Raw genomic sequence first — 25912 nt, 5'->3', positions numbered from 1 at the left:
TGAAGTCACTCTTAAAGTGATCATTAATCTGCCAGAGTCTGCTCCTTATCAAAGGTCACTTCAGTCTGCTGCAGACCTGCCCCCCTTACTGAACTCTTCAGACTCCTCCTGGCAGGTGAGGAACTTCTCTAAAGTGAGCAGCATTGACCAACGCGGAAAAGCAAGTTTGGACAACCTCTGCATTTCACTTCCTTGTGTGGGGCTGCATGCTCTCTCTCTCTCTCTCTCTCTCTCCCTCTCTCCCTCTCCCTCTCCCTCTCTTTCTATCTCACGCCCTCCACTCCACACAGGCAGACAGGTCGAGTCTGGACTGAGAGAGTGATCCGGCTCCAAACCTCTGCAGGACATCTCCACCTGACTGGGGCTCAAGGTTTTCTGTGCTGCAGCAACAACACATGAAGATGTGTTGACATTTTTGTGACAGCTTTATAAAGATCTCTTCTTCTTCTTCTTCTTCTCCTTCAGTCAGTCAGAGCAGAGGGAGGCACACCTCTCCTCCTGAGCTGAGGGCGCAGACCTGTGCGGACTTGCCTGCAGCCCGTTAGGTGGGACTTCAGCAGGGAAGAAGAGACACACCTTACTTACCTTCTGTGGCTTCACGGCGCCCCCTACCCCTCCCTTCCTTCCTTTGCTTCTCTCTCTCTCTCTCCCTCTCTGAAAGTGGAGGAATAAACGATCTGAACTCTGAAATGTCGACAAATGAGAGAGCCACGCGCGCGCTCAGGGAGATCCTACAAAACCCTGGAAATGACATCTGTGCAGACTGCGGCGCGCCAGGTGAGTTAGAATAAAGATCAATCTGCTATGTAGCTTTGAAATGCTATATTTAAAGTCTGTGCTAGTACAGGAAGTCCAGAGTGTTTACCTGAGCAACACAGTTCAGGTAATCCAGGCACAGGTAATCACAGCTGTAGCCTTTATTCTCAGAGTTATGTAGTATTTAAGATATAAATAGCCTAAATATGACAGAGACACTTTGATTCATTACGTAAGTTCAGTTTAGAGTCCTGGCAAGGTGAGTTGGGGATTTAAAGGTAGTTTTTTTGGAGCACTTGAACGCACCATCACAGGTAGAGCTTTGGTATCCAGAGTTGGAAGTTGCAGGAGACAAACTTTGGGAGTTCAACAAGTCCTGACATGCAGAGAGGAGGGCTTGAACACACACTGCGAGTGTTAACCCATCTGTGGAGGTTTCTTCTGGAGGCCTTTTCATGCACTCTCTCAGAAATGATAGAACCATAACTCTGGTAACAGCCTATATGTTTGGGTCTTTATGAGTCAATACTAATCTGTAATTCTCCTGTCATCAATATTAAAGGACTGCAGGAATCAAAGACAGTGCCTTCAGGCTTAAGACTTAAGTCATAGTCAGTTTAAGTGACTATCATTTCCCATTGGCCTGATACTGGATTCAATGTGAGAAAATACTCTACATAATGATATAAGAACTAATAATACTAATTGTATGTTTTATTTATAACGCACTTTTCATATTAGGAAATCTCAAAGTGCTACAGGCAGACAGTAAAAAGGAAGAAAACAAACTTGAATTTCTTTTTTTAAAAGGGTACTTAAAATCCCTTCCTATTTAAAGAGGCTTTTAACTTACTTTAAGTGTTTAAAAAGAACATTTTTCACTTCCATACAATTAATTTTTAATCCATGATTAATGAGGTAATTGTCCATAATTGATTAAGGATTGATTTCAAAGTAATCCTACATTTTTTAAATCTCTTTAATATACCTCAAAGGGATACTTTTAAAGATTTTAATGCTCTTATCTACATGAGATTGGACAAATAGCTTGATTAATGCAAATGTATGCCTATGATTAATCAAAAAAATCTAAAACAATGACAAACACTGTGCAGGAAGTTCTCCAGAACCATCTCAAAGGTACTGCATGATCAAAAAATATATGCTGAAAGGATAATATGGCAAAGTAAAGCCGAACAAGCAACAGCAGATGGGCAAATAGACCTGAATGTGACATTACTAAGTAACACTAACACAATGTTATGTCCAATTTTAGGCCCCAAGGGTTAACTTGTCATCCCCTGTTTTATTAAGCAGTTCAACCTTCTCATTCAATGGTTTTTATTTATTTTGATTATTTCCAACATTGTAGATTAATACTGAAGACATCAAAACTATGAAATAATCTGGTTTTGCCATAATCTGGATTACAACAGTAGTCAAATAGAGCTATCCATTGTGTACTAACCCTACCTCTGAACAACACAACTGATGGTCTCAAACACATTAAGAAGGCAAGTCATTCTACAAATGAACTCTTGACAAGGCTCATGTTAATTAAAAACCATTCCAGGAGACCACTTCATGAAGCAGACTGAGAGAATACCAAGAGTGTGCAAAGCTGTCATGAAGGGAAAAAGGGGGCTACTTTACAGAATCTAAAATATAAAACATATTCTGCTTTGTTTAACACTTTTTTGTTCATCAAATAATTCCATATGTGTTCTTTCATAGTTTTAAACATGTCTTTAGTATTAATCTACAGTGTTTCAAATAATTAAAATAAATACAAACCCTTGAATGAGAAGGTGTTTCCAAACTTTTGACTGGTAGTGTATATGTAACACTGTGTTAGTCTAACCTTACATTGGGGAAATTAAGCCCTCACTGGATAGTTTGCAAAACATGCCTGAACAACTTTGGGAAAGAGGATGATGCTCTCAGCATGATGTGCGCTTGGCTTCAAGTTGTACTTGAGACTCAACGTACTCTGGTGGTAACTCACATGGACAGGAAATGCAAATAACATTGGTCCTGTTGACCACATGTGACAGTGCTTTAAAGCTAAACTTATCATTCAAAAGACCTGTTTCTGCTAGCCCTCCGCAACGTTACTGCTGCAGCACTTCCTGATTTTTCATTTGAAAGGTCAGGGGTCAAAATCACTGAACATCATTAAAATGAATTTGCATTAAAATGACAGTGGTAACTAATATGTTTTTGTTTTGCAATATTTGCTAAACCGCACTAAATATTCAGAGTTTCAGCATAGCCATATTCTGCCTGCATGCTAGTAACCATAATTTAGCATTAGCATTCTAAATGCTATATAACTTGAATTAGCTGCTGCCTGATTCAGCCATGTCATGAAAAGAGAACATGAAGAAAGGATGATGAGTTTATTAAATATGCCATTTCTCAAGAGGACCTAATGACTACCTTGATTTACCTCTTAGCTACTGCTAACCACTCTGCATGAGCTGGTTTTTACTGGATGTGTCATAAAGCTGTGATGTTGCGTGTCCTTTCTCTTGCATGCAATTACCCCATTTAATTGTTTTATTACTCTCTATCAGTATCAGATTGTAGTAACATGAAAACAGCCTTTAAAAGATATAATTTCTGCTGTTTTATCTGGTTTTGGCTCTGTTTTTGTTAGCATACAACAAATGTAGCATGCTGTTTTGGAGGATTAATGATGACACATTTCTGTGGCAGATAAAACACACACCAAATGGTTAGTTTGTTTTAGTTTTATCTCTAGTTTAACCAAATTCTTCACAATCAAATGAGGAAATCTCAGAATGCAGGCCCTGAGGCAACATGTGTATGAAGCTGAGCAGTGCAGCGAAGATAATAGCACAACTCGGCCTTATCTTTTCATCTGCTTGATCCTTTATTTATCCAAGGAAGGTTGACTGACTGCACAGTCCACATACTTTATAGTAGTTAGATATGTCTTTTTAAAAAAGCTGCACTGGATCTGTTGTGGTGAGTGTCTCACTTCAAGACAGCTGTCTGCCAAGTTCTCCAGGTTCAGCCCCATCGATCACATTCAGACACAAAAGAAAGTGACTCTCTACCTGTGTACGCTGGTTAATTTTTACCCAGAAGTCACCTGGTGTTGTGAAATAAAGGCAGAGGAAAATATCAGATAGAAGAATGAACTAACAAAGATCAAATGTAACGTGTGTGTTTGTGAAATTAAAGAATACCCTGTTCTCTCTGCTCGCACATCTGTGATCTGCAGTGATAAGAACATAGTCTCTCTCTCTTTGTCTCTCTCTCTGTCTCTGTCTCTGTCTGTCTTACAAACACACTAAAGCTGTGGCAGTTGCAGAGTGTGAGTCAGGGAGATAAGACAGGTGTGGTCAGAGCAGCGAGCAGGTCGTGTGCGTTCAAGCTCAAATTAGAAAAAAGAGCGACAGACTCACCCTGAAGATTTTTGACTACAAATACAATCTTTGGCCTGTTTCTCTCTCTTCACGTAGTTTCCTTTAAAGCAGCTTTGAGGGGCTTGAAGAACTTGTTGATTTTGGAGGTCCGTGCTCATGAGATCTTGATGTTGGTGGTGGTGAAAGAAAGAAGCACGTTTTTAAAAACCTTTCATATTTTTGTACACAGCATTTTGGAGGATGCTTCGTCATATGGTATTATATCTGTTTAGATAGATGTACTTTAAAATCTGTAGCACTGCTCATACCCTCAGTTTGTCTAGTAGAAAACAAACTTAGATGAGAAAACTTAAGCTATCAACAATCCCTGTAGTGTAACGTCTCAATTTCAAATAAACCATCAGCAGGATTTAACTCAATAAAAAGACTGATATTACAGCAGCTAAAGACATAATGTTCTCCTGGTTTCGCCGATGTTCTCAACTCTGTGAGTTCTTAACCTCGTAGAGATGATAGAGTCCCTTAATGCAAATTTAAACTCCTATATGCCCCCCTCAGTCAAAATGGTATGTGTTTCTGGAGACTGTTGGGCTTGTGCCATAGCATCAGATTGTTCCTATCTTTTTCTCTTATTTATGTTGTGCATTATGGGTAATGTGCACTTTCTGTTGTTTGTGGTTTCCATTGGTCTGTTTCTCTGCTAACATATGTATAGTAATTTTCTTTTTCTGTTATTGTTGATGATGAGCACTAACATTTGAGGGCAGTTGAGCATGTGCAAGACAAATTTCCCTAAAGGGATGATAGAGTGCATCTTGTCCAAGCGGCAACCTCCGGTCTAAAAATATGAGTCAATGCAGAAGAGTTAAAAGCTGCAGTTCATCGAGGATCCGCTTGAGGCTGGCTCCGGAAGTACCGGAAGTCACATACACATGAATGGGGAAAAGACGATCTTTGCAGCAGAAATAAACATGTTTACAGCCTGGTACAAAAGATGAGTGTAGTCTGAATAGCTAATTTCTCGATGTCCTCTCACTGTGAGGGGGGTGAATTTTTTTCTAATTCGGCAATTTCGAAGATATTGAGATTACTAGTCTTCCAATGAGAGGCACAGCTGCCTGCAGGAACACTGCAGCTGTTGGCTAGGAGGCTCAAAGCCCGCCTCTTTACGTCACACTGGCTCGACAGAAGCAATATGGCTGCCGCAGCCGATTGGTCTCAAAACAGCTCTTCAGAAACAGATGGGTGACGTCACGGATACTACGTCCATATTTTTTACAGTCTATGATCTTGTCGCTATCGTATTGTATCATATAGTATCATGTGGTGGTTAGATAACAGCCAACAGCTGCACCAGATACCAAATATAACATATATATACACACACATTTTTAAGATAAGATAATAGTCTCAAGAAATATTCAAATTTCTATAAACTCATGATTGTTTGAATATTAGAAATCATGACCTAAGTTTTGGGCTGTTGGTTTGACCAAAGTGTGAAACTGAATTTTATTCAGCAGAGTTTAGAAAAAGAAAAAGCTTATATTTTGTCAGGGAGATATTTTTTTTTACCCTTTCCCCGAAGCTTAAGAAATATGATTTCACATATTAGCCATGCAAAAAATGTTACCTCACTGGATCTAATGCCTTGTGGATTTATAATCTAAACAATGACACCTCAAACATTTTGAACATCTATCTCTCCTCGTGTGTCTCTGTACTTCATTTCTGCCCCACCATCCATCTTCATCTGTTGTTTTTATCTTCATGTTACATCCTCCCTATCACAACCAGAACAAAGGAAAGAGGAATGCCACACAAGGTTTAATGATTCAATCTTTGAGCTTCATTTAAAGAAATGAAAACCCCAAAATGTTTAAAAGTAAGAAACAGAACAAGACGACCAAAAGTGACAGGAGACCAACTAGAACAGAAGATGGGAAGGTGTTAGACCAGCCGTAAACGGACTCTAGCTCCAGCATCTCCTGAACAAATAACTAAAAACTAATTCAAGGAAATAAAAGACATTTAACTAGATTCAGCCAAAACTATAACAACAGATTACAAAAACACAATAATCTAAAACATGCTGGGAAAGAACCTGGGAGTGAAAAGGAAAGGTTAGGAGGAACCAAACTAAATGCTCCTCACCACATGCTCTGCCTCTGCACTCACTGCAAATCTGAATATAATAATATGAAACCCCTCCTCATCATCCTCCTCCTTTAGCGCTACTAGCACTCAGGTGTGCATCAGACAACAGGTTGAGGGAGAGACCTGATCCTCACGTAACACTTCATACTCTATTTGTTCTCTCCATCGTCCTCTCTGCAGATACCACATGGGGCTCTTCCCTGGGAGTGTTCATCTGTCTGGACTGCTCCGGGATCCACCGCAACCTCCCCGACGTCTGCAAGGTCAAGTCTCTGAGCCTGTCCCACTGGGAGGACCACGAGGTTCAGGTGAGACCACAGAGCTGGTTTCTGTTAAGTATTTAACTACACCCTGGATTAGACAAGTTCACTGCTGGCTTTGAATCTTTGAAATAAGAAGCACTTTATTCACTGAGAAGCCTTTATGGGAAATAAATCAAGCTCCCATTGATTATTGGAGCTGTTAGGACGTCACATTCTTCATTGGTACATTTATCTGAACTGTGCAGGGGAGTCACAGTAACCACATGATGGATGAAGTTGGAGCTGTGCACAGCTTTATCTCCAAATATTCCTCACCCCTCTGATTCATTTGAAATGTTTATAACACAAAGATTGTATCCCTGTTGAGTCAGAGAATGAAAATAAGTAGCAGTAAAACTGTTTCATGATGAGTGATCTTTATATCGATGTGTTTGTAGTTCATGGCTGAGAACGGTAACGACCTGATGAAGAGTAAATACGAGGCTGCTGTTCCAGTGTACTACTACAAACCAACACACAAAGACTGCCAGTAAGTAAACATGAAAACACAACACAGATACACTTAAAGAAAGACTTGTGTATATAATCAAATCCACTTTATTAATATAGAACATAAAAGACAGAGACAGAGACAGAGGCCTCATAACTCTCATGTTGGGTTAACCCTCAAAGACCAAGACAGCCGGCGGCGGCTAACAGTAGCTCTTGTTCTGAAGTGTTTGATAACTTTTGAACCTCTAATCCTATCAACAAGCTTTAAAAACTCAGTTACAGCAGACATTCTCAGCTTTCCATTGATACCACATTCATTTCATGTGCATATTCAGCAGGTGAATTTTTTCCACTAAAAAACGCCTAATAAAATACTATAAGAAATGGCTGTAACTTGCTTAGTAAAGGTTTGATAGTGACAAAAATTCATTTGGAGGTCTAAAACAGTGATTTTCAACTACCGTGCCGTGGAACACTAGTGTGCTGTGACAGATCGTCTGGTGTGCCGTGGGACATTTTCCAATTTCACTTAATTAGTCAAAAATATATATATTATTATACTGCAAATAATTTGCAATGTAGTGCGTCTGTATCTGTAGTGTAGTGACTGGCAGAGTAATTCAACACTAGTCCATGTCCGGCCCTGTGCTACCCACCCACTGGGTGGCAATAAAGCACACTAATGACCTTGTTAATTTAAGACAATAGAATTAATGATGCACACGAGATGTGTGTGTGACAAGACGTAGGCGTACAACAGCGATGGATAAATATTCAAAAAGGAAAAATGAAAACTCCAAACAGAGCCCTGGATAAATTCTAACCTGGAAGAAGAGCGTAATATGGGAGGTTGAAAAGGCACCTTTTATGAGAAAAACTACAACGGTGTCTATGAGAGCTCTCAAAGCTAGCTACTTAGTAGCTGAACTCGTAGCCAAATCAAAAAGCCACACACTGTGGCAGAGACATTAATACTACCTGCAAAAGCCATTGTAAATGAGATGCTTCGCCCTGACACAGTTAAAGAAGTAAGGGAAGTCCCTCTCTCAGATAAATAGATTCATAAATTTAGACTAAATGTGTCATTTTAGAACACTTTTGGTTGGTGTGACTCCGGATTTTTGTAATGTAAGAAATGTGCCTTGGCTCAAAAAAGGTTGAAAAACACTGGTCTAAAACACCTAAATACAACTTTCTAACAAAACAAAATCAAACTTCCTGATGTTTTGTCTGAGTTCACTATAAGAAAAAAAAAGACAGCTTTTTTTTTAGAAAAATCTAGTATTTTCATCCATTATCAGACCAAACAAATGTAAAACTGGTACTTTAAATGCAGCAAAGTGAAAGTTAAGGTTCTCCTGAATCAAATGATTTATGACAGAGTGCTTCATTAGGTTAGAAAAACAAAATAAATACAGGAGAGTCTGGCATCCCCAACAATGGTCTAAGTCTTTAAGGGTTAAAAAGCCAAGGAGTGAAGATATGTTTTAAGACAGGATTTAAAAGCTGGTAATGTTGGGGACAATCTAACATGGAGGGGGGTAGTTCGTTCCACAGTTTGGGGGCCACTGCCGAGAAGACACGGCCACCCCTGGTTTTCAGCCTGGACCACAAGAAGTTGTTGACCAGTAGACCTCAAAGACCTTGCAGGAGTGTAGCTTTGCAGGAGGTCGTAAATATACTGTGGAGTTACTCCATTTAAAGATTTAAAAACAAACGATCAAATCTTAAATCCTAAAATGAACATGGAGCCAGGAGAGAGACAAGGATGGGGGTAATGTGCTCTCGCTTACAGGTGCCAGTTAGAAGACAGGCAGCAGCATTTTGGACTAACTGTAGCCGTGACAGGGAGGCCTGGTGAACGCCTACATGAAGTGCGTTACAGTCATCCAGTGGAAATAAAAGCATGTATAACTTTTCTCCAAATCAATAATCTTAGATTGTATATAATGCATTCTAATGTACAGTGCACATATTTTCTGTTTGAAATATTGTGTTTTTGCACTCTTATATTTAAGTGTGTCAATGCCTGGTCGTGTTGCGCCATGCAATTCGTGTTTTGTCACGTGCATGATCAGATTTGCTTGCAGAAGTCCATCCTTTTAATATTGTAATATTACTTAGTAGTGTCTGAGTCCTTGGTGCCAGCATTCCGGTTTTGTATTTGTGAGTAATCTCAGAGTCAGAATTTGCAACTTGTGAGGGCATGTTTACGTTTTTGTGTGCCACACCATCACGAATGACTACTATTAGAGTAGCCCAAAAATCATCCAGTTACAATAGATGAGTTAATAAACATGATTTATCACATACAGGTATTGAATTTGAGTCCCTTAAATTCCTCAGGATACATTTATTTTCATCTGTTAGTTTAAAATCTGTCTGCATTTGGAAAACTTCATTTGACCACGAGTAAGTCAAAGTCAACTAAGGCAATAGTTAAAACTATTTCTGAAGGACTTTTAAAGGTTTTCTGTCTTTTGTTAGTTTACCTGTCTGACAAACCACATCTGTGTGTGTGTGTGTGTGTGTGTGTGTCTCTCTGTGTGTCTCTGTGTGTGTCTGACTCCGGCTGCACCAGGCAGCTCCCAGACAGGAATGTGTGGAATTGTATGAATGTGAAGCAGAGTGCTTTATGTGGGTGCAAAAACTTCTCATGTGGCATAAAATGATATCTGCCACAGTCGCTCTGCTTTGCCGTGTCTTTGCCTGACTGAAAAATGAAGCGTATGCATGTTAAAAAGAAGAAGAAGAAGAAGAAGAAGAAGAGGCGCACCACTGCCTCTGAAAAATTCCCCTGAGGACAGCTCAAACCTCCACACCCTTATCTATTTCTCACACATTCACATATTATCTGCACAAACATTTTTACACACGTGTAGACTGTCTTTGATCGTCAGTGATAAAAGATGGTGCAGAGGAACATTGGGAAGAGAGAGAAGAATACAAGTCTGGTCTCTCACTCCTCCTTCCTTCTGAGAGTCAAATAAGGAACGAATTAATGAGAGCTGTAAAAGGAAACATCATTAACTAGAACAATGTTTGGATTGCGGTTTAATGTTGGTTCAGACAAAGAGACAAAGAGCTGTTGTGCTCAACTCCAAGAGTTCAAAATCATACTAAGCATGAAAGTAAAAAACGGCGATGAAAGCCAAGGGCTGAAACTATAAAGCTCCAGTGAGGAACTTTCCATCTATGTCGATTTGGCACCCCTTGTGGACAAAGTGATACCTCTTATATCTTTACTTATTTTGTCTCGTACACATGCAACTCATACTTTCTGTCAAAAAAAAGGCCTTCCTACATTTTTTATTTTGAACGTCCAATTGTTGTGAGTACTTAAAGCTGGGGTTGGTAGTCAGATTTAGATACACTTTTTGTTATACTGGTTAAATGATCTTTATGTCCTGATGGTAATCAATACATAATGTGTTCTTAAAAAAGAGTGAAAAAAGCTGCTATCTACAGCCGGAGTAAACCTGGGAAAACACTAACCAATTTTAAACCAATCAAATCCCGTCCTGCCTTTCTGCCCGCCTCCTTCGCGTACATTTCCCTGGCGTTCACTCCCAGTCCCCTGCCCCTCTCGCTCGACCTCAGGCCTGTCCCCTCTGACCCGATGAGGTACTTTGCTCAGAACTGTAGTCCAGATCAGAGTCTAAAAAGCTCTCACCACGGGGGCTCTGACAAGCAGAAGAATGAATGACATTCAGTAAGTCCTACAGAAAATGTATCTGTATTGTAGCGTCCGTCCAGACGCTGTAGGGACGATGAGCCAATTCGTGAACACGTTGATCTTTACTAACGGTCACTGTCGGCCGTGATCACGCCAACCAGCAAAGCAACAATCAATGTTTGAATGAATGAAGAACTTCTCCTCTTCTCCTCTCCTCTCTCCCGCTCACACACTCTACACCTCTCCTGATGCCTTCACTGACTGTCAACACTGTAGGAATTAAGAACATCTACACTGAACATGTTTAACAAATAGTAGAGCTGTTACAGTATTATATATGTGTTATAACTTTTCTCCTGATTTCGTGTCACCAGTACAACTGGATAATGCTAGAATGACAGTTGTGAGTACTAACAGCAGCCATGTTTGTTTGTGTTTTTAACTGTGACTATAATAATGTTTTGGTGAGCACCAGTTTTGAATCAGTCATGATCATATGGTCCCAAATCAGTGGCGCTCATGCATGTGAGCGGGGGCGTCGTTTTGGAGGAGCTCTGAGGGGAGGAGGGAAGGGGTTAGACGGAGTCCTGAGGAAATGCTACATTCAAATTCATGCTAGTTTTCAGAGACTACCAACCCTAGCTTTAAACTTGCTTATAGCAAAATAGTCTATGCTCTTTCTCCTCCTGCTTACTATTTTAAAGTTTCAGTCTTTGCACCGTGCATGCAGAGCAGCTCAAAGCCAGTCTGCCTTCACTGCATACTTTCTCTGTTTGTGCGTGTGCAGGGTGCTGAGGGAGCAGTGGATCAGAGCAAAGTATGAGAGGAAAGAGTTCACTGAGCCTGGGAAGACTTTTACTTATGAGGAAGGTGAGTCTGAATGCACACACACACACACACACACACACACACACACATGATGCATGCACAAAAACACACTCATGCTAATGCATGTTTTTTTCTGCTGGTTTTCCTGCAGGGGCCAGGGATGGCTTGCTGATGAAGAGGGGGCGGGACAACGGACAGTTCCTCAGCAGGCGATTCGTCCTCTCTGAGAGGGAGGGGACTCTAAAGTACTTCACCAAATACGACGTAAGAGACGCTCATGCAGCTTAAACGCACGTATGCAAACTCACTGTATGCAGGCGACACTCAACTTTGTGTGAAGGCGGTAATTTACTCCAAGCACATGAGGAACATCCACACACACTCAACAACCACAGCTAAATTAGGGGGTACTGTGAACATATAGAATATGTCAGAGACAGCACCCTCACATTATGTCCTGCAGTCACACACAAACAGTTATCTGCTGTACGAATGTGCACCGTCCTCCTCGGCTGAGTCTGAGCGTGCTCAGACAAGCTTAGCCAGCAGTCTGTCCTCTCTGTCAGTGTGGCTGATGCTCTAAGCTGTACACCACCCAAACCAATTAGAGCTGGGAGCAATGGGAGCCCTTTGTTTGTCACAGTAAACCAGCTCAGGGCAACTGGGAATAATACATTTAAAAAAGACTCCGGCTGTTTTTGTCTGTTTGAGCACGTGTTGGCATGCAAATGTGGTTTTTATATTGTGAATGTTTTGTCCTCCAGGAATCCTTTTTTACCATGACATATTTTACTCATATTCTCCCGGTGTCTCTGCTGTGCAACAAAAACATCCTGGTGGAGTCACAGTGGTGATAAAAGTGTTGCTGTAGCTCAGGTGCTTTTTGAAGCCAGTGAGCTGGATGGCTTTCACAGGAGCCCTGAGATGTGTGAAATATAACAGTCTGACTTTAGAGTAAGCCACTGCTTTAGGCTAAATCGTCTCCTCCTCTTTTTTTTTTGCTGGGATGTCAATACCTAGAAAAGTGTGGAATCAAATCTACTGGTACAGGAAGAGGCTTGGGTGTGGTAAGGAGAAGAAGAGGAGGCATGATGACACAGATCCTGTTCGTATAGACCCGTATGGATCCACTTAAGGTGCATTTCGACCAAGAGTTCCTGGTTCTTTTAGCCCCCAGAACTACTTTCCCCTGAACTAAAAGGTTCATGTGCCCCCTTTGTGGTCTGCATTTCGACTGCAGGCTGAAGTCCCGGGTAGATTGTTCACTACACCACCAGACCAGTAGAGGGCAGTAAAACTAAGAGGAATGCCATTCATCACAGATGACACCATAGAAGCAGACAGACAGGCAGGTATCATTATGAGCAACACAACAGTTAGCCTGTTAGCATGAAGAGACTCAGCTGGCGCTGTTTTAGATAGTGCCATATTTCATCACAGATGGATTCACTGAATCAACATGTGAGAGGAGATAAGCGCGAGTAGCAAAGACGTTTCAACACGGCTTTAAAATCCTTTTGAACTCAAAAAGCCGTGGCAGAGATCGGCCGGTGTTTTGGTTTAAATCGCGACCCTGTTAACTGGAGACTCTCAGCCGGATGCATCCCTCATAAACGTCTTTAGATGATCATTACATATCTGATGAGGATATCTTGAAATCTTAATAAAAACTAAACTAGTTTGCATTCCCAGGAACTCCCTCTGTGTTTCAACAGCTGTGTAAACTCCACAAACACTGACACATTCAGCTGAAGGTCTCCAGTTTACAGGGTCACTTTTAAAACCGTAACACCGGGAGAGATGCATTCACAGTGGGCTGAGAGAAGACTACTGTTACAAGCTGCTAAATCAAGAGAATCACAGCTTCTTCTTTTGAAAAGTACACACACATACAAAAAAGATAGAACAAATAAAAACTAATGAAAGAAAGAGAAATCAAGTGAATCACAGATGTGTGTGATGTTATGTGGAACGGCGGGCGGAATACAAACACTGCAGTTAATCTACCAATCAGACACGTTCAGCATTGCAGGCCCCGCCCCCTGAAAGTCCTGGGACCTTTGAAAAGTACTACCCCCCTAGCAGTGTCTTTTTAGGGGGGAGATTATCTACCCCTAAACTAAATTTAGACCCTGGGTCCACCGGTCAAAAAACAGGTTTAACAGGTTTACTGGGATTAGTGTCAGATTTAGAAATGATGGTTATCAGAGATGCTGGACTGATGTGCAGATAAAAGTTCTAGATGATATTTTCAGTGTTGTGAAGCACAATGTAGACCTCAAGCCATAAATCATCCTCTAAGTATACAGACAGTCGCAGCAAAAGAACATTTCTTCCATGACTAGTCAAACCAGTGAGTCAGAGGAAGGTTAATGGACTCCTTCTGGTACATTTAATTAGTAATTCAGCATTTTCAAAAAGTGGGCCTTACACTGAACCGAGTGAACAGAGTGCTGCTGCAAAGCTTTCAGTTCACCAGCTGCCCTCCTCTCCTCTGATCCCTCCCTCCTGCAGGCTAAGGAGCCCAAAGCTGTCATCAAAGTGGACTCCATCAACGCGACCTTCCAGCCCGAGAAGATCGGAAACCCCAACGGCCTGCAGATCACCTACCTCAAAGACTACAGCACCCGCAACATCTTCGTCTACCATGACAACGGAAAGGTGTGTGCGCTATAATCTGTATAGAAAACGTCCTTTCTACCAACTTGAATCGCAGCACATGTTGACTGGTGTTGATCTGTTTGTGTTGTTGTGGCTGAGACTCCAAGCCTTCTTAAATCATCCATATCAGTTTTCTTCCCTGATGGATCAAACAAGTGATGACATTTAAGCTCCACATCAATCACTTTGAGTTATTTACAAGATACATATTGAGACAAATGGAACACTGGAATAGTTGGACTCAAATACACACACGACAACACTACAAACATCTGAGTCTGCTGCAAAATGCATCAAAATCAATTACATTTCTAAATGTATTTTTTGCACAGTCTGACCCCAGACACATCAAAGTATGTGACTCTACAGGATAAACAAAACTGGACCATGTTTCAGTAGAATGCTCTTAAAGGTGAACTCACAAAGCCGAGGGATTTTGGATTTTGAACTGAAAGTTGTTAAAGGGATTTTTCAGGTTTTTTGAAGTGGGGTTGTATGAGTTACAGTACAGTACACTATTGCTCCTGCTAGCCACAGCTGATCGGCGTGTATCCATGCTCGTGCAGCGGGAGAACACCGGTCTGCGAGGTGCGTCTGAAAATCGTGCCAAAACAAAGGGGGTTTCTGACGGCAAACTGGAGAGCTCCAATTTTTTCTGCTGGTGCATGCATTTGCACCGTGATGAGTGCCTGGACCATATTTTCTTAACTTTGGCCGAAATTAAGTGAAATAGGCGGCCCCTTCCGCAGAGAATTGTAGCCTAGCCAGCCGGCCGGTCCTCTGGGAATTTTCTCATTAAAGGGGAAGAGCTCACCGGCAATAGTGTACTGTAACTCATACGACCCCACTTAAAAAAAAACTGAAATATCCCTTTAAGCTGCTGTTTGAACCTAAGAATCAGACAGATATGTTACAACTAGGGCTGTCAAAAGATTATCTTATTTGCTATGTATCGCTAAATTTCAATAGCTAATTGTAGTTAATAACTTTTTAAATCACATTTTTAAAAGTCCATTATTTTCCATTTAAAAAACAGTTTTAAGTACATCTTAACAAAGTAAAGCAGCCCTTACCAGTTTGTTGATTTTTTGAATTAAATGAATGGGATTAAATGTATTTTATGATTTTGACTTTTACATTTGTTATTCAAGTAGATGCTGCATTGCAAGTTTTATTTATAAAGCACCATTCATACAAAGAGCAATTTAAAGTGCTTTACAGAGTTAAAAAACAAAAACAAGAACAGTAACAATCAACAAAAACACACAGCAAACACTTCAAACATTTACATTTTACATGCGGCCAGTTATGTTTGATCTACTCTCTCTCTCTCTCTCTCTCTCTCTCTCTCTCTCTCTCTCTGTACTTATGTAACTTAACGTACATAGTAAATAGTGTTGCCACATCGTTATGCTCTGAAACTAGTAATTAGCACTAGGAGACAGCTTCGAAGTGTTTATTCTGAAATATAGAGTTTATTTTAAGGGTAACACTGTTACACTTTAAGACACCAAAGCTTCAACTTCCCTTAAAATATTTAATTGCTCTGACACTTTGCAGAAGTGCTGTTCACATTTCTGCATAGTGTCGTTCTTCTGTATGTGGAACCATTAAAGCAAAAGAATGCAATGTCCAGCCAGTGTCAATATGGTGTGCAGTAGGGATGGACATTTCAAGCCAAAATACTATTTGATCATCATTGGCATCTATTCAATGATTATTCAAATAGCCCCCTTACTCAACCTTCTTGTTTTGTGCAAGACTTTCAAGGTTTGGCTTTGCCAGAGCAACCTTGACAGACCTTTCTTAGTGATAAAGGAGACAAAAAATAGCATTAAAACTAAATCTCTCTATCTCTCTCTCTCTCTCTCTCTCTCGGTCCATTAGGAGATCGTAGATTGGCTGAATTCAATCCGTGCGGTTCAGCTTCACTATCTCAAGGTGGCCTTTCCTGGAGCGACAGATGCTGAGGTGAGCAAAATAATTTGTCCACTTAAGTTGATTTGCTATGACTGTCTTTATCCTCATAGTGTTTTTTTCTTCACCTTTCCATTCCTTTCTTTTTTCAGCTGATACCCAAACTTACCCGAAACTTTCTGAAGGAAGGATTCATGGAAAAGACCGGACCCAGGGCGAGTAACACTCCCAGATACAAACGCACACAAACCTTTATTTGAATATACAAACACTGATCTTCTCCCTTCTTGCTGTGTTTCTTCTCTTCTTATTTCCATGCCAGTTCAGTTTCACTATCCAGGAAATGTAGATCTGTGTGTATTAAAATCACCCGCAGGAACTCAATCTACATAAATCTAAATACACAGCTGGTTCTCAGTCAGCCAGACGTTGTTAATAAGTGTTATATGAATTTAAAAACTGGATCGAATGCCCGGGGTTCAGAGGTTTTCATTACCATTTACCAGACCTCCCTTGAAAGTGCTGAACTGATTTCAGCATACTTGTCGATTATGCCGATACCTGAGGGTGCTCTATGACTGTTAGCAATTACAGAGATAAGCAGTAATTATATGAGGAATGTCCACTTGTTAAGACCATTTTAATATCTGAAATAACCAACTTTATTTAGTTAAAGACATCATTTTACTCCTGTGCTAACTTAAATTATAATCAAGCTGAAAATGTGAAATCTTTTCAGCTTTCATCATGTCAGTCTGATACCTGTAGAGTAGCTTTGCATGATTTGTCGCTCAAAAAACTCTTGATTTTTCTCAAACTGGCATCCATGAGAACATTAATTTCAGCAGTTTCCAGCCTCTCTACCTGGAACACTTTGTTTTGTCTACTTTCCCAGAGATATAAAGTCAGAGTTAGCTCTGCAGTCATGAAACGACTCGAAAGTTAAGCCTTTGCAGAAAATGTCTGGAGCTAGCCGTAAGCGCCCATGCTAGCTCCCCATCATACATTAGCTGCACACTGCCGGTGGTTCAGATCCTACATGGACAGTCTTTCTTGATCAACAGTCCCTGGTTTCAGTAACAGTTGAGACACAAGTCTAGCTTGTACTAGCCTTTCACTAGCAAGGACCATGCCACACAAGGATATAAGTTTGAACATTTGATGAGTTATTTGTACGTTGTGTGGCCCAGCAGGAGGAGACTTAGGATCGGGGTTCTGTCTCAGCGTTATCCTGCCGAGCTGATCTTGACCCGGGTTGTACCTTGTACAAGGGCGTAGAAGAAGCGAGCAGAAGTTAAGTAGCAGGGGATAAGGAAAAAGGTTAAGTGGAGTAGAGAAAGGTGAGGGAGGGCGGGTTGAAGAAACACATACAAACGGTTGGAGTAGGCTGGCTACGTTTGAGTGGGCTTGTTAGGTAATTGAGGGTTTTATTTTTTAGTTAAGTTAACACCTTAACTTCATTTGTTGATGAAGGAGTCATCAGTGAAGTGGCGAGCACAAACAGCTATGTTGATGTCTTAAAAAAATCTAATCTTGCCACTATCTTCTGGTGCTTTCATCTTTGGGTGTAAGTGTTAAGCTTTTGTCTTTTTTTTATAGGTTTTTATGCAAATGAAGTTCTAACTTCAAGGTGTAATGGCTTTTTTTACTGTATGCATCTTAGCGTTGCAAATGAGCTGCAAATGACACGCTCCTTTTGTCTTTTGATAAGCCTACAAACTTACGTTTTAATCACACACAAACTTCTTTATTGTCTAACCGTTCATCAAAGGAAAACAAGTATTGCAACTATCATACACTCTTAACTGGTTCAGAGACGACTGAGATGTATTCTAACAAAAAGGATCAACCCTTGGTGTGATTCTGAATTTATTTATGGACTAAAATTGAATTGAACTCATCTGGCTCAGTTCCCTCCTCCTGTAATCCCAGCTCATTTTCTCTCTGCTTTAATAGAATGAGATCTGGGCTGAGAGGTTAACTAGCCCAGCTGTCAGTGTGGCTGCTTTCCAGCGCCTCCCGACAGGCTGACTGACAGCGGAGAGGCCGAACCTGCCTGCTCACCTGTCTGTCAGTCCGTCTGTGAGGGAATAAAAGGCTTCCAGTTGAGGATCTGCGTAATCCTTTTGGTGTCGAAAACCTCAGAATACACACAGAAACACAGACATGTGTTAAGCTGACACACATGTCCCTGTTTCTGTGTCGTACCTGTGTTGGATTAGCATACATACAGGTGAATATACGCAGGTGCTTTCATGCTTAGGACTCACACTGCGGCAACCTGATACTCAGCGACAGAACTGGTTCTGTATTCAGACTCAGTTTAATGTGAGTCTGTCAGGCTGAGGGATGAAAGGACTCACTAACTCTGTTCATTGGATTGATTTACTAAACAGACTTCATACCTCATTCCCCTAAAACACTCATTTGAGACATATTTGTCAAAGAAGTCACCAGAAAATTCTAATTCTAGCCGTCTATTATTCAGGCCTCTGTCAGGCCACAATGAGAACATCAAACATTTTTATGAGGACATTTGGCAACAGTCAGGGAACTCATTGTTTGAAATTTGGCCTCTTGTAAAAAAAGAGGGCTGATTGTGCTCTACAGTAAACTCTCAGAAGGTGTTTTATTTACCTCTTTAGGGACCTTCCTAATCTACTAATTTTCAAGTGATTTAAACAGACTCGTCTAAAAGTGAGATAACTCTCAAAATCAGGAAATGGTAGCAGTGGGGTCTCTGCGCAAGGAACTGGTGTGGGTAGGGCATCCAAGCAAGGACATGGAACTGGTGCCTGCTGGACCTCTGATTGACAAAAGAACTGGTGTCAGCAGGGCATCCAAGGGAGGAACTAGAACTTGTGTGGGGAGGGCATCCAAGGCAGGAAATAGAACTGGTGTCAGTAGGGCGTACAAGTGAGGACCTGGAACTTAGGTGGGCAGGGCATCCAAGTAAAGAACTAGAAATGGTGTTGACAGGGCCTCCAAGCAAGGAAATGTTAGCAGTGGGGTCTCTGAGTGACAAGCTGGAACCGGTGTCAGCAGGGCATCCGAGGGAGGAACTAGAACTTGTGTGGGGAGGGCATCCAAGGCAGGAAATAGAACTGGTGTCAGTAGGGCCTACAAGTGAGGACCTGGAACTTAGGTGGGCAGGGCATCCAAGCAAGGAACTAGAAATGGTGTTGACAGGGCCTCCAAGCAAGGAAATGGTAGCAGTGGGGTCTCTGAGTGACAAGCTTGAACCGGTGTCAGCAGGGCATCCGAGGGAGGAACTAGAACTTGTGTGGGGAGGGCATCCAAGCCAGGAAATGGAGCTGGTTTCAGTAGGGCCTCCGACGATATGTTGCGTCTAAGCTGTAGTGCAGCCACTTGCCACTAGCTGGGGCTGTAGCTCCGCTTAATGGCTACTTCCATAATGCTATAATAATGCTCTCATAATAAGAATAGATGGCTGATGGCATCTTGGAGCATGTCATGGTTTGACAATATTTTGATCTAGAAAATGGAGATAAAGTTGTATGTTAGCTTTTACTGGTTAAACTTATGGAAGAGGATTAGGTCACTGATAAAAACAGACATATATGGAGGCCAGGCAAACACTTTTTCCTTCTGAGATCTGATTTTTTTTCACAGACTTCTCAATATAATCTCAGAATGCCCACTTTATATAATTTCAATTGATTTAAGTTAGATTTCTGAGAATTATAATAATAAAGGCTGAGTTCAAAATGACTGGCCCCGCCTCCAAACGTTTTTCTTTTCAGGGGCTCTAATCCTCTTCAGTATAAACTGGCATGTAACCACTTGACTGGAGCAATGCATAACCAGCACAGGCATGTAGATGGTAACCTGTGAGAGTCGCCGAAGGCTGGTGGTGCTAGCTCAATAAACCAATTTGACATGGTTTACCCAAAGACTCTGCAATCCTGTGTTTAGCTGTGTTAAATGAATTGTGCTTAACTTTGACTGTTTCCTGAGTGTTTTCTTACCTGTACATTAGGAGGTTGGACAGAATTAAAATTTCTGTTTGAACCACTTGACAATAAGTCACCTTGAAACAACCCTAGTGCCCACCCTCTGATCCAAACATGACAACTTCAGGTCCTAAATAAGCAGCTGATGGTAACATCCAAGATGCAAAACTTGAGGCTCTAGACTTCATACCAACGGGTGCCGTCACAGTTAGTCTGTCCACTTGGTATTTGAAGTTCTTTAAAGGAAGAATGCTGCCATCATACTTGCTGGATTCAGCTCCTGAAATCTATAAATGTGATGCCTTAGTAAGATTAACGTTAAAGGCTATTAAACTGAAAGAGCAGATAACTTGTACTGCAAGATTTCCTCAAGTATTTATAGACTGAAGAATGAATTTCAGAAATACTCAGTGATTATCAGCTGCAGCCTCGGGCACTTCAATGACTCACAGACTTCGACAAAGTATGAGGAATCTCTAATGTATAAATTCTTCACAGGAGAGAGTCAGTTTAAGAGTGGAGCATGAATCATCTTTAAATTAAAAACCAGACAAACAGCCGCTTTGTTACAAACACAGATCTGCTTTGTGTCTCCTTCCCCTCCTGTCTGACTGTCTCTGTCCGTCTGTTTGTCTCCTGCAGCAAACAGAAGGCTTCAAGAAACGCTGGTTCACTCTGGACAAAAGACGGCTGATGTACTTCAAAGATCCGCTGGTATGTTGTCTTTACACACACCTACGCACTGCACAACAAGTTCAGTGTATCCCATCAGTGTATGTGATGCATTTAGACGACATCTGATCCACTATGGCTCAGTTTTTCGGTGAGAATCTGCTGACAGCAAAGCTTTGATGGTGTTTTTGTACTCAGATAGTTATAATTGAGCACATCAGGGAGTTGGAGACGGAGGAGGTTTTTTCCATTAGGCAAACAAGAGGAAGTAGATGGTGTAAGAGTATCTCCCCATGACTCACTGGGGAGAGGATGATATAAACTGCTATTATTCATACTCATCTGTTGGTTTTTTACTGTGGCTTTACATTATGTATCTCCTAAAAGTACAATGAAATGCTAACCTGCTAAGCAGCTCCATCCTCTAAGGTAGATCAGGCACCCCGTCAAAACCTCTCACCCCCGATCAGATCTGACATCCCAGCTTTACGACTGTGAAACTGTCAAAGTTCGATTCTGAGTCATGGAGCGGCGTGAGTGGAATTTTTATGGAGTACCTTTCACAGAGACTCGCTTTTGAGAAGAGGGGATCCTGATTTCCCAAGACTTGGCTAAAGACACATCAGATAGCCGAGCCGGTGGAGCTTATCTTTGTAGCTGATGTAACAGTTCAATGAAAGGGTGCAATAATTAAAGGTGCTAAGTGACTAAGATGTCCGTTTTACTCCTTAGACTAGATGAAAAGGAAGAGGAAGTGGAGTGTGGACTGGGAGTATGTGGAGGAAGCTCAAAGAGAATGTCGTTTTTATCGCTCTGATGGTGAAGAAATGGTGCATGTTAGAGGTTGATCTAAGTGCAGGTTTTAACACTGGGCTCAGAAACAGAGTGAGATGTATCTTCATGATAAAGTAGCATCAGCTGTTAGAGCAGAACAAAGACAACAACGCCATTGTGAGTTTTTAAAATCTCACCGTTATGGTCTCTAGAGCCTATGAAGATCAATCAATCAATCAATCAATCTTTATTTGTATAGCGCCAAATCACAACAAACGTTATTTCAAGACTCTTTTACAAACATAGCAGGTCTAGACCACTCTATGTCAAATTATAAACAGAGACCCAACTTCAAGACAGGATAGGACTCAGTCTGACCCCACCTTAATCCATAATGAGCATTGCACCTCGCAGTATTTAGCTAGTTGCAGCAGCAAAGAATAACTTCCTTTAACAGGCAGAAACCTTGAGCAGAACCAGACTCATGTTAGCCATCTGCTGAGACAGAGTTGGGTCTGGAAAGAGGGATAGAGGAGAATAAGGGAGAGAGGGAGCGGTGATAGTGATGAGACGAGTAGTAGTAGCTGTTGCCGCTGGGTGCCACTTGTTAGCAGCTAAAAAATTAAGCTGAAAGAGTTTAACTTAGCTTATCCTCACTGCATAAAGTTGTTTTTTCTTCCTTTTAGTATAATTTATATATATATATATATTTTTTTTAAATCTTTTTGTAACATTCATATATTTGCATAAAACAGAAAATAGTGTATCTGCTTCAAAAAACAAAAAGATAAGAAAGAAAAATGTTTTTTAATTATTTAATTAAAGGAAAATAAAGGAGTCAAATGAAAACATAGCCTAGTCACTTATCGATTGCAAAAAAATGTATTGCAAAAAAAATCATCTCAGAGCAGAGTCAGGTGTGTGTGGCTGATTGGTCCTGATTGAGACCAGGTGTGAGTAGTTTACATATACCTGTGAGTATCAGTGCTCTGTGCTGACTCATTGTCTCACCTTCAAATATAGTGAGAGGTTCCCTCTGTGTGTTTGAACTGCAGAAGATATTTTTCTGCAGGTTTGAAAGCAGTTTCTAGTTTCTATAGCCCAGTATTTGTTTTTGGTGGGCCTATTTTTCACCCAAGCATTTTCTGCTCACCCCTTAAAGCCTCTTAGGCTGTCTTTGGGTTTCCTAAAGGAGTCCCCATTCTGCAATTGTGTCCCACTCCCCTGCATCCTGACAGCTGAGGCTATGACCATTTTCATCAAGTCTTTCTGGACATAATATTAAACCATTTTGGTGCCAATAAATGCAAGAAATAAAAAAGTATATTTGCTTATTGAAAAAATGTTTCCTGTCCTGAAAAACACATTTAAGGCTATGTTGACCCCTCTTTGTATTTTTAGGACGCCTTCGCCAAAGGTGAGGTGTTTTTGGGAAACAAGGACCACGGTTACAGCGTCTCCGCCGGCCTACCTGCTGGCACCCACTGCAACGGTGCCTGGCAACATGGCATCACCATAGAAACACCTGACCGCTCCTTCCTGTTTACTTGTGAGTCAGAGAGCGACCAGCAGGATTGGATGAAGCACTTCGCTGATGTCATGAGTGCTCAGATGTCGCCCCAGGAGTTCACAAGTAAGAGAGACCACAACTTGACAATGTCACAAAGAGATGAGAGTTTCTGTACAAATCAGACGTCTATCAGTGTGTCCCCTGTGAAACCAAACACCACATTGGTGTCTTATTACAGACCAAAAATGATCTTTCCAAAACCAACCATGCATTTCTGATGCCGTAACTTTACCAAACTAAATTGGTGGCTGGTCGTTTTGGTCTTTGGTATCAAAACTATTTGCTTATGCTAGTAGAAAAACATGGTTTAGGTTAAAATAGCACCATAAATTCAGTTGTGTGAGACGCAGGTTTAATACCTATTTTGTAATCTAAAAAGTGAGCTGCATCCTGTTCACTGGTGCAACAAATATACCAGTATAAAATGCAGAGAATAATATTCTATTGTAGCAAACAACTGCTTCAATGTGCAAAGCAGACCAGGTTAGCAGCGCCATTTTTTAATGCTCTTATTAGGTCATAACCATGCATCTAAAGAGAACAATGGTGTCCTATTACGTAAATAAACCTTTTGGACCTTGCTGGCTTCATTGATACGACTCTTTAATTTAAGACACCTGTGGAGAGTGGGTGACATGAGTCTTGGGGAACTAGTCATGAGCAGCGAGTTCATCCATACCACAAAACTATCAACAATACTGTACATGTAGCTAGCAGGGTGGCGATAACAGATGGTTCTAAAAAGAGCTACACATCTGCATAGAAACTCCACATTGCTCAACGTGATTGAACTCTTCATGCAGGAACACAGTTTTAACCGTTTTCCCTCCTTCTTTGGGAAGCCCCCCCACAAAAACTGCATCTTATTAAACAGTTCAACTTACACTACCAGTCAAAAGTTTGGACACACCTTCTCATTCAAGGGTTTGTATTTATTTTAATTATTTGAAACACTGTAGATTAATAGCAAAGACATCAAAACTATGAAAGAACATATATGGAATTATTTAATTTAAAAAAAAGTGTTAAACAAACCAGAATATGTTTTATATTTTAGATTCTGTAAAGTAGCCCCCTTTTTCCTTCATGACAGCTTTGCACACTCTTGGTATTCTCTCAGTCTGCTTCATGAAGTGGTCTCCTGGAATGGTTTCTAATTAACATGAGCCTTGTCAAGAGTTCATTTGTAGAATGACTCGCCTTCTTAATGTGTTTGAGACCATCAGTTGTGTTGTTCAGAGGTAGGGTTAGTACACATGGGATAGCCCTATTTGACTACTGTTGTAATCCAGATTATGGCGAAACCAGATCATTGCATAGTTTTGATGTCTTCAGTATTAAACTACAATGTTGGAAATAATTAAGATAAATAAAAAACATTGAATGAGAAGGTGTGTCCAAACTTTTGACTGGTAGTGTGTATTCTAGATTCTACAGTAGACCTACATGATATCAGAATATAGAGCCCCTACTCCCAGTTTTGGGGAGTTCATAGTGCAGTCATGAAGTGGGTTACTTGAAGCGGTTTATGGTAACTCTTTTCCTGTTCTGTATGTTGGATAACTACCAAAATTAAAGTGGCACAGTGTGAAGGAAACATGGAAAGTCTGACAAAATACATGTCAGTATATTCAAAGATAATTCATTTTGGAGTGAGGTGATGATAAACAACCCAAAACACATTTCACTGCCCTAATACTGTTTCACTATGAAGCCTGAACCCTGAAGTTCTTACAATAAATTCTCAAAATGCAACATTTTCTTGATTTTTGTATCATAGAGCAGCACAAACATATTTTGTTGAACTATGTCAACAAATGAACTTTTAACAAACACTTGGGATTTGCTGCACTTGTCAGTCAAACTATGTCAGCATCAATAAAAGAGCCATTTTTACTGACTTTGGACTTTGATTTGTTTTCTAGTGGAGGCCCTGTTCAAGCACAGGCATTGATGGAGCAGAGGCCTGTGGGACCGTCTCCTCTCCTCTGATCTGACACAAATCCACATCAGTTCACAGCACAACACACTCCCTCAGTGATACCCGAGGTCTACTCAGACAGTCCCCTCTGACCAGGTGGTTAAGAATGCAAACCAGAGAGGAGCAGACAGCATTCACTGCAGAATTACTAAAAGGATCTAGCTTAAAGAAATGTTATTATTTAATGCACAGTGGTAATAAATAGGATTTTGTGTTTTGGTGTTGTGGCGTGAGAGATCGGCTGTCAATCAAACAGTCTGATGGGAAAATATCACAATCAATTTTAGATTTTTCAAGCACACATGCAAACTAACTATATGAATATGAAAACGTAATTTTATGATAAAATAACATGAACAGAATTTGATAATGTACAATATTTCTTGCAAATTTTCAGAAAAATGCATTTTTAAGGTGGGACCAGTTTCAGTCTTACAGTTTAAGGTGTTTTCTGTCCATGTGTGAGTGAATATACTGAGTCATTGTTGTGTTTGTGGATCAGGAGCCTTTTTAAAACATGTTTTAATACAAATAATCTTCTTCATGGATCTGATATAAACTTTGTAACCCATCATGACTTGGGTTAATAATCCTGAGCATCTTCATTCTCATTGTGCTGTTTTAGTTATCTTCTAAGCAAAATCTCAAGACACACTACCTGTACAGTTTATATCATGAAATGATTTTATATTTTTGTATTATCTTTTACGCTTTGGCAAATGTTGATATCATCAGCAGATTAACAGAGATGAGTATTTCTATTAAAGCCAATAAAGCAGATTTACAATGAATTGGA

The 25912-nt window shown here is 40.6% G+C and overlaps 1 protein-coding gene across 2 annotated transcripts; it reads left to right on the top strand.

The window, feature by feature from the left end:
* Positions 1 to 247: 247 nt before the first annotated feature.
* Positions 248 to 25912, top strand: zgc:92360 (uncharacterized protein LOC436988 homolog). Of its 2 annotated transcripts, XM_034688853.1 has the most exons (12): positions 248 to 370; positions 466 to 777; positions 6489 to 6616; positions 7009 to 7100; positions 11527 to 11609; positions 11719 to 11831; positions 14082 to 14228; positions 16116 to 16199; positions 16298 to 16360; positions 20762 to 20833; positions 22967 to 23198; positions 25061 to 25912. In XM_034688853.1, the coding sequence occupies exons 2-12, from the start codon at positions 690 to 692 to the stop codon at positions 25087 to 25089; spliced, it is 1131 nt and encodes a 376-aa protein (XP_034544744.1). In that variant the 5' UTR covers positions 248 to 370; positions 466 to 689; the 3' UTR covers positions 25090 to 25912. The 2 variants fall into 2 exon arrangements, with proteins under 2 accessions (XP_034544744.1, XP_034544742.1); XM_034688851.1 differs by having other exon boundaries at positions 259 to 777.

The sequence above is a fragment of the Notolabrus celidotus genome, chromosome 7, assembly GCF_009762535.1.
Source record: "Notolabrus celidotus isolate fNotCel1 chromosome 7, fNotCel1.pri, whole genome shotgun sequence".
NCBI lineage: Eukaryota > Metazoa > Chordata > Actinopteri > Labriformes > Labridae > Notolabrus > Notolabrus celidotus.
Note: the sequence above shows the minus strand (reverse complement) of the source record. Positions and strands in the feature narration are given on the sequence as shown.

Excerpts from the sequence above, each read along its gene's own strand:
- zgc:92360 (XM_034688853.1), top strand. The coding sequence starts at position 690 with ATGTCGACAAATGAGAGAGCCACGCGCGCGCTCAGGGAGATCCTACAA. Across the intron at positions 11,832-14,081 it reads AGTACTTCACCAAATACGAC|GCTAAGGAGCCCAAAGCTGT; the intron begins GTAAGAGACGCT and ends TCCCTCCTGCAG. Across the intron at positions 23,199-25,060 it reads GTCGCCCCAGGAGTTCACAA|TGGAGGCCCTGTTCAAGCAC; the intron begins GTAAGAGAGACC and ends TTTGTTTTCTAG.